General features: G+C 36.1%; 3 protein-coding genes across 5 annotated transcripts; 2 read left to right on the top strand and 1 right to left on the bottom strand.

The window, feature by feature from the left end:
* The first annotated feature begins 208 nt into the window (after positions 1-208).
* Positions 209-1,553, top strand: LOC135643788 (F-box protein At2g05970-like). Its single transcript, XM_065161144.1, has one exon. It carries the CDS (start codon positions 390-392, stop codon positions 1,551-1,553), a length of 1,164 nt encoding a protein of 387 aa, XP_065017216.1. The 5' UTR covers positions 209-389.
* A 1,776-nt stretch (positions 1,554-3,329) lies between these two features.
* Positions 3,330-3,674, top strand: LOC103991862 (MAPK kinase substrate protein At1g80180). Its single transcript, XM_009411402.2, has one exon. The coding sequence runs from the start codon at positions 3,330-3,332 to the stop codon at positions 3,672-3,674; it is 345 nt and encodes a 114-aa protein (XP_009409677.2).
* A 2,528-nt stretch (positions 3,675-6,202) lies between these two features.
* Positions 6,203-11,507, bottom strand: LOC135583493 (uncharacterized). 3 transcript variants are annotated; one of them, XM_065157844.1, is made up of 6 exons: positions 11,381-11,507; positions 11,054-11,276; positions 8,840-9,101; positions 8,150-8,240; positions 6,530-6,596; positions 6,203-6,451 (listed from the first exon to the last, which is right to left on the bottom strand). In XM_065157844.1, exons 2-6 carry the CDS (start codon positions 11,060-11,062, stop codon positions 6,398-6,400), a joined length of 483 nt encoding a protein of 160 aa, XP_065013916.1. In that variant the 5' UTR covers positions 11,063-11,276; positions 11,381-11,507; the 3' UTR covers positions 6,203-6,397. The 3 variants fall into 3 exon arrangements, with proteins under 3 accessions (XP_065013916.1, XP_065013917.1, XP_065013915.1); XM_065157845.1 differs by having other exon boundaries at positions 8,840-9,096; positions 11,058-11,276; XM_065157843.1 differs by lacking the exon at positions 11,381-11,507 and having other exon boundaries at positions 8,840-9,096; positions 11,054-11,261.
* Between the last annotated feature and the right edge of the window lie 42 nt (positions 11,508-11,549).

Genomic DNA, 11,549 nt, shown 5'->3' with positions numbered 1-11,549 from the left:
CCATATATTTTCTATTAAGATAAATTAAATTTAGAGATTAAATTATTATTATTATTATTATTATTATTATTATTATATATATATATATATATATATATATATATATATATATATATGATAAACATCTCACGATCATTGTTTATTTCCTATTTTAAAAATCCAAATATGAGGATATCTCATTATTCAACATTTATTTTCTATTTTCAAATATCCTAATAAGGAATAACTTATCTAATTCTCATTTTAAAATAAAATTAATGTGGAATAAATCACACCACATTAATTGAGATTCCTTCCCATCTCCTATATAAGTCAAAGTATGCATTCCTTTCTTTTCATCATCGAGGAAGGGACGACTACAACGGAGGACCAGTCGGAGGTCATCGCCAATGGCGGATTGGTCGAAGCTCTCGACAGATGTGTTGGGTCTGATCCATGATAAACTCTCTATTCCCGATTGCATACGTCTCGAAGCTGCTTGCAAGAGTTGGAACTTGGCCTTTAAGTTCAAGCATCATTGTCCACCAAAGTTGCAATCCCCATGGCTCATGTTGCCTGATCACAGCGATACCGTGGCTTGGTTCTTCTCCATCGCAGACAAGAAAATATACAAGGTTCCATGCCCGGAACCCATGATCAGACGCCGGATTTGTATCGGTTCATGTCACGGTTGGCTGATCACCGTGGACGATAATTGCAACATGCACCTCTTGAATCCACTCACCGGCGTCCAAATTCCGCTTCCTTCGGTGACAACCTTACCCTTTGTTATAATCGTTCGGGATTCCCAAGAACGAATCAACAACTTCATGATAGGCGAGCAACAAACAAATGGCGATGTGGTTTATCTGGCGTACTCTGTATGGCGTATGCGTCGCTTCTTCTTCCACAAGGCTGTACTCTCGATGGCTCCCGATGCAGACGGTAATTTCACCGTCGTGATGATCTATAGTGTTCGGAAGCGGCTAGCCTTTGCTCGAGCTGGTGACGAGGCTTGGACATCCATACAAACACCTCATGGCTTTCACGATGTGATTCACTGCTATGACAAATTTTACACCGCTAGCCATGGCGGCACAGTCATGGCATGGGAGCCAAATGGACTTGTCATCGTGTCTACGATCGTCTCCTCAGACATAGATGAAGCTTATATAGGATGCATGATGTACTTGGTCGAGTCGCCAGATGGTAATCTGATGCTGATCGCTAGGCACGCCGGTGAGGATCCTATCATCTCGCATACTAGTCTATTTTTGGTGTTTGCCCTGGACGAACACGACCTCCGGTGGAAGAAGGTGAAGAGCTTGCACCAGCAAACATTGTTTTTGGGCAGCAATCAGTCCATGTTCCTATCTGCCGTAGACTTTCCGGAGTTGAAACACAACTGTATCTATTTCACTAATAACATATTAGAGTTTTGCGCGTACTTTCAGTATGCAGATAGTGACATAGGAACATTCAACATGGAGAGTAAAAAGATTGAGCCAATAGATCATGTTGGTCGTCACTTGAATTGGCCTCCTTCAGTTTGGTTCTTTCCAAGTCTATCATGAGCTAGCATTGTGTAGGTCTTGCTACATCAATTTGTCATGAATTTTCTTGTCTGTCTTATGGGAGTAGAAGATTGAGAATCATATTTGTATTGAATTTATCATAAATTTATTTGACAAAATAACTATGTATAGAAATTTACTCGAGATAGAGCGGCTCATAAAGCTTCTAAAAATTGACATTTAGAATATTTTATTCATATCGATCATGTCGCATTTCATGCTTTTAAAATTTATTTGTATTAGTCAGATGGTATTTTGATTTTTTTTTTGTTTGAGAATTTTTATGTGAAGTGATTAGGTGTAGTTTTCATGGTTTAACATGTTGATAAGGGATTTGTATTTTTTTTATGGAATTATTGTTGTCGTAGTATGTTAAGAAATATATTATAATTTTATTAACTTTAAAAATGTTTTAAAATATTTTATTACCTTTATTATAATTGTTTATATCATAGTCATTCTTTATTTTCTCTTCTTTAATTTCATACAAGTGTTTCTTGTTAAAAAAAATTACATAGTCAACTTATTATCCCATGATCTTCGTTATGATGTGATCGGTATAAGGTTCGAAGAGAAAACTATCATGATGAAAACAAGCATAAGACTGCAAGTAAACAATGTCTATTCCTTTAAAATCAAAAGTGTTGACTATAAAGGATTAAGTAACATAAAATAAGAGTATAAAAAAACTCAATTAGGTGATAATCTACTTGTTGATTTCAATCTCCTCCTCTCTTGTAGCTATCTTGTTTTAAAATTAAAAAATCTTGCTTTAACGCCTTATTCAGAGAATCATCTTATTATACTTGATCTTCCTTTGCATCGAATTCGAAAAGCAATTTTGTTGTGATGTCGAGTGGTAGTGAACTTTTATTTCTCGAAAATAATATTTTCTTCTATGAGCTTCTTTGGATCAATCATTAAGTTTTGATGTTTTCCAAGTGGTCTATCATAATATTTTTGATTTGTTATAGTGATTTGACCATCATAATAAAAACACAGTAAAATATAATTGAAAACATTGTAAATAAGTCAAATGAAATAAAAAAAATATTTGATATAGTCTAAAAGAAAATTATCCAAAAAATTGACTTGTTATAGTGTTCTCAATCAAAACACTGTAAGTCTTACTTGAAAACGTATGAAATGAATAAATGAATTTTTAACCTTAATCAAACTAATGATAAACCTAAAATTATGATGTTGTAATGATATATATATAAGCAATGAGAACCAAAGATACATGACATCACTTATAATATTTTTTAATAATATTTATATATTTTTAGTATATCAATAAAATATTATAACCATCATTGAAAAATTATAAATGATATAAATAAAAATATTACAATAGTTAAAAATAGTAAAATTGAGCAGAAATTTTGATAGAAAAACTTTTGAGGAATATTTCGAGTATTTTTAAAATTAAAAGTATTATTATTTAAAATATAAAAGAAAGTAACCTTTTAAGAAATATATAAAATAAGGATATTTCATAGGAAAATCGCCCAAAGGTTACAAAGGATTAATGAGTAAGATGGCATCAGCAATTATGGACGTACCTTTTACAATTATGATCCCTACCGCCATGTCTCCGTCATCACCATGGAGATGATGAGTGCTTGACCATACCAATCCTCTCTCTTTGGCCCTCTTCGATTTCCTTTCCCGTTTTTGCATATTAGCACAGAGCTCTTCTGCCTGCCCAAACAAAAGTAGAGAGAGAGAAAGAGAGAAAGAGAGAGAGAGAGAGAGAGAGAGAGAGAAAGAGAGATGGCTGGCCTGCAACGATCTGTACAAACTTTCAGGAGATCAGGCTCATCTGGAATGGTGTGGCACGAGCGGTTCCTCTCCGAGGAGAAGGAGGAGGGGGGAGGAAGAGGAGGGTCAGAGTTCAGGGAACTCGGGCACTCGCAAAGTGTTGGATCGAGCGGGACGACCGAGCACAGACGCATCGGTGGCAGGCAAGCCTTCCGCGCAGGCGCCGTCCCACCAGCCGTAGACCCGCCGTCGCCAGACGTCTCTGGATGCCTTCTCTGTGGAATCTTCGGCAAGCCCAGGTCCAGCGATCCATCCAAGCCAAGAAGGCGTCAGCTGCGTCGGACGGCGCAAACATGACCTCAGTCTTCTTGGTCATACAAAGATCGCCGTGCATGTCGCCAACGCCCATGTTTTGATTTTGTTGATGGTAAAATATACCAGTAGTTATCTTCGATGCTTATGAAGCTTCCTCTCTCTGTGTGTGTGTATATATATATGTATATATATATACACGCCGAAAAAATCTCCCCTTGTTTCGTCTTCATGTTGACGATTTGGAATACTAGGAATCACTGCCTGACCTTGCTGCTTGGTTCTCCATGTGTAGTACCTTCGATCATGTAGCGAAGAATTCTCTTGCAGCAGGTGATTCAGATTATGTTTTTTGCTAGCTAATTTTCTTTCTAAGAAAAAAAGAATCGCCTAGTCGTTGGCATGTTGGCTTAAGAAACAAAAAAGTTCTTGGCACAGTATTTTTGGGATCAACAGAGCTGCTAAGCTGGCTTGGCTATAGGAGGAAGTAGGAACCATTGGATATGTCTGTAATGGCACCCGCAAGCACCGAGTATAAGAAATCGGTTTATCCGAACATATTACCGTGTCGTCGAATCATCTGCGAAGACGTCAAAGTATATATGAATGATCCCTAGTCGTAATATTGGGATCGTAACGAGAGAATTCTGCCTGCAGTAAAACCATTCGGTCAGCGTATGTATGCGTTGCTGAGAGCTGTACATTGGGATGATGGATACCCTCTTCAGGGCAAGACGTCGATTCGTACATGGGACTGGTGGAAGATGATTGCTCGCCCAAGAAATTTGACTGACCTAATCTCATATTTTTTAGCCAAAGTGGGGGCTTATTCATTTGGAGCGAGATGGCTGATTGATTTGATGTGCCCTTTGCCCCTTCGGAAGGTCAATCATCAACCCACTGTTGTCGCTTGCGCTTCTTCACTCTATGAGAACGATGCGGATAATTATCGAGTCATTGTCGCTTGTGCTCCTCCATTACTTGAGATTGCTGCATATAATAGTGACATCCAACGTCTGCTGTGGCTTATAATACTCTTCATCTTAATCTTATGTGGCAATCAATTGCAACTCAAATTGAAAATTCATGTAATAGTGACATCCAACGTCTGCTGTGGCTTATAATACTCTTCATCTTAATCTTATGTGGCAATCAATTGCAACTCAAATTGAAAATTCATGTAATAGTGACATCCAACGTCTGCTGTGGCTTATAATACTCTTCATCTTAATCTTATGTGGCAATCAATCGCAACTCAAATTGAAAATTCATGTAATAGTGACATCCAACGTCTGCTGTGGCTTATAATACTCTTCTTAATCTTATGTGGCAATCAATTGCAACTCAAATTGAAAATTCATGCGGGGTGGTAAGACTGCCTCTCTGGACGCCTCACACTAGTCCTCGTGGGAGAAGGCTCATGAAGCATTGACGCATAATGAGTATTAGTGGGCGGCTCCATAAATTGGTGGTGCTTGCGGTTGCATGACGCACAACTTCAAGCTTACTTCCTTAGCTGTCAGAAGTCATTCCAATATTGGATTGCTTCCATCCAAATGATCTTGTAATCCGGTAAACTCTTACAGCTCCAATTTGTATACAAACAGATATTAATACTCAGTGACACATAATAAAATTAAATAAAAATTATAATTAAATAAGATATTAAGATTTATATAAAAATCTTTAAAAAATAAAAAAAAATCATGAGATAAATCTAAATGAATATATAAATCTTAAAATCTAAACAACAATTACAAGATAATAACTGAGGCTGTTATTATTTTTTTTTCTTTTTTAAGTTACGTTGTTGTAATTTTTTGATTGTAGCCATCATTAGCCTCCCATTTTGGATTAGATTAAAAAATAAAAAAAAATTATGATTAAAATGGACTATGGATTATTAAAGTCTTCTATAGTCTAAACTAATGGACTACAGACCCAACACTCCTATGTGAAAAAAATACTCCTATCCCTTTTTGGCTCACCATAGACAGATGGAATAGAACAGCGGATGTTCCATAAACGACTCTTGTCAAAGAACCTTTTCGTTTGTCTTTGTATTTATCAGTACTTCAGTAGCTTAATAACTAAAAAAACCATCAGGTGGATAATATTTTCATTATTTTATGTGATATATACATTTGCTAGTCAAAATATCAGCATCTTTTTGTATAAATAAGCTTCTTTTTTTGTTTAACGTTCCACATTTCGCTTCCACCTTTTTATAAAGTCGGATTCTATTGCCCTACAATACATTTTTTTTTGTCTCAAATTTATTATATTTTATTACATCATATCATAAAATATTATGCGTAACTACTGTCTTAGTACTGACGATCCAGTCAGACTGAACATCTCACCCCTAATCGATCCCCATCCCAATCTGACAAACTTAGGGCAATTTTTTATGGAGTGGGTACAGAAAACGAGGTGCCACGTTCAAGTTCAATCAAACTTTTTACACCACAGAGTTACTGGTAACGGAATACATTGCCCCCAAACGGTAGAAAGGTAACGGTGACAGGTATATTCAGCACTAAATCACAGAACTTGCATCTAAACACAAGAGATTGCCAATTCAAAGATATACAACTAGACTAACGGTCTTGACACTATTTTGCATGAGCAAGAGAGATCACAATGATAATGTGATTTAGCATTCTATTACAGTTCGACGTCCTTGTAATGAGTAAACATCGTTTTCTGATCAAATGGACAAGGGTATTCATACATTTCTGGTCTGATAAAAAACAACCATTTCTGATCTAATCATACAATCCCTCCTGCTCCCAAATGTCCACAAGAAAATCTACCATTTCCTGCCATCATTTGAAATTAAAAAAAAAAAACTAATTTGGGCTGCACAAGAAACAAATATATTGAGGTCTAGTTCTTACTGCAAGAGGAATGGGCTGTGGAAATGGTTTGTTGCTTCCAAGCAAACCATCATATGTTGCATTCCAACTGCATCCACCAAAATTGAAGCGCTATAGCTTTTACAACTAAATAAATTGGAAGACAAATCCATACAAGCTCTCCTTCCTTCTACAACTAAATTCATTGTGTATTAAATCTGTACAAGCTCTCTTCTCAAAATGATGAACATGTCAATCCTCTAAAGTCCATGTTTGTAATTCCAGAAAGCAGATAAATATTGATTTAAAAATATTTAAATAGTAACACAACCAACTAAATGTTGCTTACATACAAATCAATGAGTAGATTTATAACGTATTTACCTTAAAAAATGAAATGCTCATTATTTTGTTAGATAGGACCTAGGATTAGTTAGTTCATTATTTTGTAACATTAAGAGAACATAATTAATTTTTACCATAAATTTTTTATCTATTCATCTAACTGATGTTATAACAATATGCAAATCCTTAACTGTTTAGTGTCCTATTTTTTATTTAAAACTTTTTTCTCAAAGAAGTCTAAAGCTCGTAGGTTTTTATTTGTCCTTGGGTGGTTTACACATGAAATTAAATAAATCAGGATCCCTGCCTGTGATGTTTTGGAAATATGCCACAATGTTCTAAAATATAAAAATATCATGAATCTGAACAAGTAACCTGAACCTGGATCATTGGAGGGGGCAGCAGTTTCTTGATAACCTTGATCTATTTAAGGGCTGGGAGAGCATTTGCAAGTCTGCAAGATCTTTTAAACTAGAATATACTTTTCTGGATTTTACTCTACTAGACAACATCTACAGAATGACATCATTCCAGTCAAAAAGATTAAGTTGGTAAGCGGCTAACTAAAATGATCTATATCATCATAGCACATCTAAAACATACAAAAGTATTGTGAGCCTTGCTTAGGAGATCCTACTTCCTCTTACCTTCGGATTGGATACCCTTTATGTTCTAAGCAGCAAGACCAACAGATGACTTATCTTACATCATCTCAGTTAAAAGATATTAACTGAGATACATCATCTCAGTCAATATCTTCAATCACAGTTAATATCTTGCATCATAAGGCATAAGATCAGTAATATTTTTCTCAATGAAGCACAGTTTAAACCAATATTGATACCATACAAAACTCATGTATCCTTTCTCACTGTACAAACAGTGCCATGTCTGTTCACCATGTAGAACAAAGTGTTATCAAAATCCCTGACTAGTTGAGCTATTTTTTGGTAGTTAGGCAGTTAAATTCACATGCAGAATAATTAGCTAGGAAATAGTCAGAGGCCAAATTTCTTTATATTGTTTCTTTCCTGAATTTGTTCTCATAATTTACTCATATTTGCTAGAGCTCATAAAATCATGGCTTATATATACACTTCCAAGTACACCTTTATAGTGAGATACTAGCTTAATAATGCATTATCTCTCTATATAGGTACACTTCTAAGGATTGCTGCATAACAAATTTTATTCTAGTTGCAGCTCCTAATTTAAGACTATCTCCACTAGTTATCAAATTTTTTAGATTTTTATATATAATGAATAATAGTATATTTTCTATTGCAGCATGAGAAAGGAACTTCATGAAGAATATACCTCAATCTTGGTTCTCGAACTTGCTGTGACTGGGTCTCAGGCCTTTTATTTCCAACCCATTTCTGTCTGGTTTGATTCCATAGAAGAAGACCTGTGATATTAAAGTCCCAAGTGTTAAATGCAGCAGACTACAAGAGCTATATCTCAGTATGGGTCAAGTAAGTTTCCATTGCAGTATCATTCAGAGATCAAAATCACATAATCCACTTGTATAATTTTATCAAAATCTTTAAAACAACTCTTAACCACCATCATCAACTTCAATCCTAGTTGGTGAGATGAATTCAAATATTTAGTTCTAGAAATGTAACACGCTACATATCTTCAGCCTCCGTCGAACCCAATGGTGTAAGATAAAAGTTATGGATAATTTAAAAGCTGAAAATGTGACTAAATAGGCATCAGAAAATCTCACTATTATTGTTCTAAACTTTTAGTAAGAGTAAAATCTGAAAACTTTTCTGTTAGACCTAATAACATCTGCCAATACCATGAACAGCACTCAGTAAAGAATCCGGTTAGATTTTTTTCACCTTCCAGGTGTTGGGAATTCCCCATGCATTCTATACATCAGTAAATTGCAGAAAATTTTAAAGTAGAGATTGTCTGAAAAATATTTCATTGCTTCAAGAATAATAGGTGCTATCCTACCCCCAAGACACTTAAGGAGTAGATCAGCCTTACACTCACCATGGTTCACAAATTCTGGATGGTTGCTTGTGCTTCCTATTCCACCATGGTGATCCAAGGTATTTACCAATGTGCTAATTGAAGAAATGCTCTTTTGTGATTGAACTCCACTATTTTCCATCTCATATGTGCTTGTACTCCAAAATTCTTCAGAGAAATTAGGTTTTTTCACTGTTCGGCCTTGGATTTTCAAACCCTTTGAAGGCTCATCCACAGCAATAATTGGAGCAGGCTTGGTATAGCATCCAAGACAACCTCTGTTCTGTTACAAAGCAGGTTTAGCAATGCTGCAAATTAGGATCAAATCCCAGAATAGGTTCATGAAATTCATACAATTTATAATGTGAACAAGATGAAAAACATAAAGACTTCGATCATCTCGGATATTAACAGGAATTATATCATCATTAATATGGATTGAAGGGTGTTAGGATTGAGGTATATGGACTTCACTATTCACTGTCTTCAAATCTCAAACTGCACAATCTCAGATTGAAGGGTGTCAGGATTGAGGTATATGGACTTTACTATTCACTGTCTTCATAACTCAAACTGCACAATCTCAGATTGAAGGGTTTCAGGATTGAGGTATATAGACTTTACTATTCACTGTCTTCATAACTCAAACTGCACAATCTCAGATTGAAGGGTTTCAGGATTGAGGTATATGGACTTTACTAGTCACTGTCTTCAAAACTCAAACTGCACAATCTCAGACTGACATTCAAATTGAAAATAATTCCTGTACAATTCATAAGGAAGAAAACACAAAAAAAAGACAACATTTGCCATATGCTCTTCATTGTCCATACATCTTTAGTATTGCTATCATATGATTCCATACTTTAACATAATGGTGACAGTTTAGGAATGAAAAGAAAGCATATCCCATATGACAAAGAAATTCCCTTGTTTCTTGTGAGATGCATCATGACACTTTAGAATGTCTCGACGAGAATATTAAGTCTTGAAGGGAGGAGATTATGACAATTTAGTTAGTCTTGCATCGAAAGTGGATGGAGGGCTAAGCTAACATTAAATTTAGAGTTAAGCATTTTGGACCATGATTTTAGGCCTTTGAAGTTATTTGGTTGATTATCTTATTAGGCCAGATCATCGACAAAAAGTATCTCATACATAATCATGGCTAAAATAATGGTATATAAGCATGATGAATCAAGTCAAAATAAATACATCACATGGAATCCAACAAATACATAGAACAACAACATATAACACGTAATGTACATATAACGTAGTCCATGTTCCAATAAGTTGCCACTGAAGATCAGGAATGTTGCAAGTAGGTTCGAGTCACAGTAATTACCACTCTTCTTGCAGGGTTAAGACTGCATATATTGACTCTTCTAGATAATGCATTCACAGAAACCTCGTGCAATAGGTCATCCTTAATAAATTTGTGAAAGTTGAAAACTAGATCAAACAACAAAGACATAACAGAACCTGGGCAAGAACAATGAAAGGCACGATATAGTTTAGTTTTTTCTTTTAGTGAACTCTTAGAAACAATGAGTGTTTCTTGGTGTTTTCCCCTTTTTTTCACTTTTAGAAATGTGCATTTGTCAAGTAGAGAACTACAGAATAAGGCATGTCAACAGACTCAGGATTCAACACTTAAGAGCAGTAATCCTTTGCTTTGCTCTACAAACCAAAGTAAAAAATATATTTTGCAAAAAATAAGTGAGGTCTCTAAATATTAAAAGTGTTCATCCTCACACGCCATAAGACGCTTAGAACTGTCAAGAATTTAGCATTTGCTTCAATAAGCATTCATCTAAGGTATCTAGTATGACCATCAATTCTAGATTAGATTTCAAATGACTATATAAGATGAAAGACAAAGGAAACTATAAGTAGAAAAAGAAGAAGAGAAAGAAAAAACAAGAACACCAACATGCAGAAAAGACCAATAGATAACCAATGGTACGACTCTCGGTAACTATTACAACTTATACAAGGGTAAGACTTTTCTATCTCGCCCTCAAATTCTCCGGACCATTCGCTCGTTTGAAATCATGAAACTTCAACGAACAAACTAATCGACCCACACCAGACAGATCTGGTACTATCCTAAAGGAAATGAGGTTCTTGAACTGCTACACGCGTAATTTGGGCATAGAGAGCAAGGAGGCCAACAAAAAAGGAAACGAAAATATCTGGTAAAGAAAGTGAGGGGATAATTATGTTACATACATACCCCATGCGGGCGAGAAGGTGAACGAAATAAGCAGAGACGGATCAGCAAAGGAGCATCTATCCAACATCCGCCCTCAGACGCACCATCAACCACCAGATCGCCCAGCGTGCGCCTCAGATCAGCTAATTACCAACAGATCGTCGCCGGAAGACGCACTTCCGCAGGACAGGGCAGTGGGAGGTGAAGGAGATTGATGAATGATGCTTCGTCCTGGAATAGCTGAGATCAGGAGGGAGAAGTAATAAAGGAAAACCCTATAGCTTCGGAGAAGGAAATCATGATGAAGAAGAGAGAAGGAGAATTGATCAGATCCACACTCATACCGGATTCCCCCTTCTTCCTCCCGTGACAAATCGTCGGGAGGGCAGCTTTCTCCTCCGTCTTCGGAAGCCCCCACCCCACTTCTCGTTGCGCCCTTTCCGCCCCAAGTTTATTTAGGTTCTAATTCGGGTTTCAGGGGTGGGACCCGATTGATTTTGGTGGGCTATCGTT

Source organism: Musa acuminata, chromosome BXJ3-7 (genome assembly GCF_036884655.1).
Source record: "Musa acuminata AAA Group cultivar baxijiao chromosome BXJ3-7, Cavendish_Baxijiao_AAA, whole genome shotgun sequence".
NCBI classification, from domain to species: domain Eukaryota; kingdom Viridiplantae; phylum Streptophyta; class Magnoliopsida; order Zingiberales; family Musaceae; genus Musa; species Musa acuminata.
The sequence above is the reverse complement of the archived record's forward strand: the minus strand, read 5'-3'. Positions and strand labels throughout refer to the sequence as shown.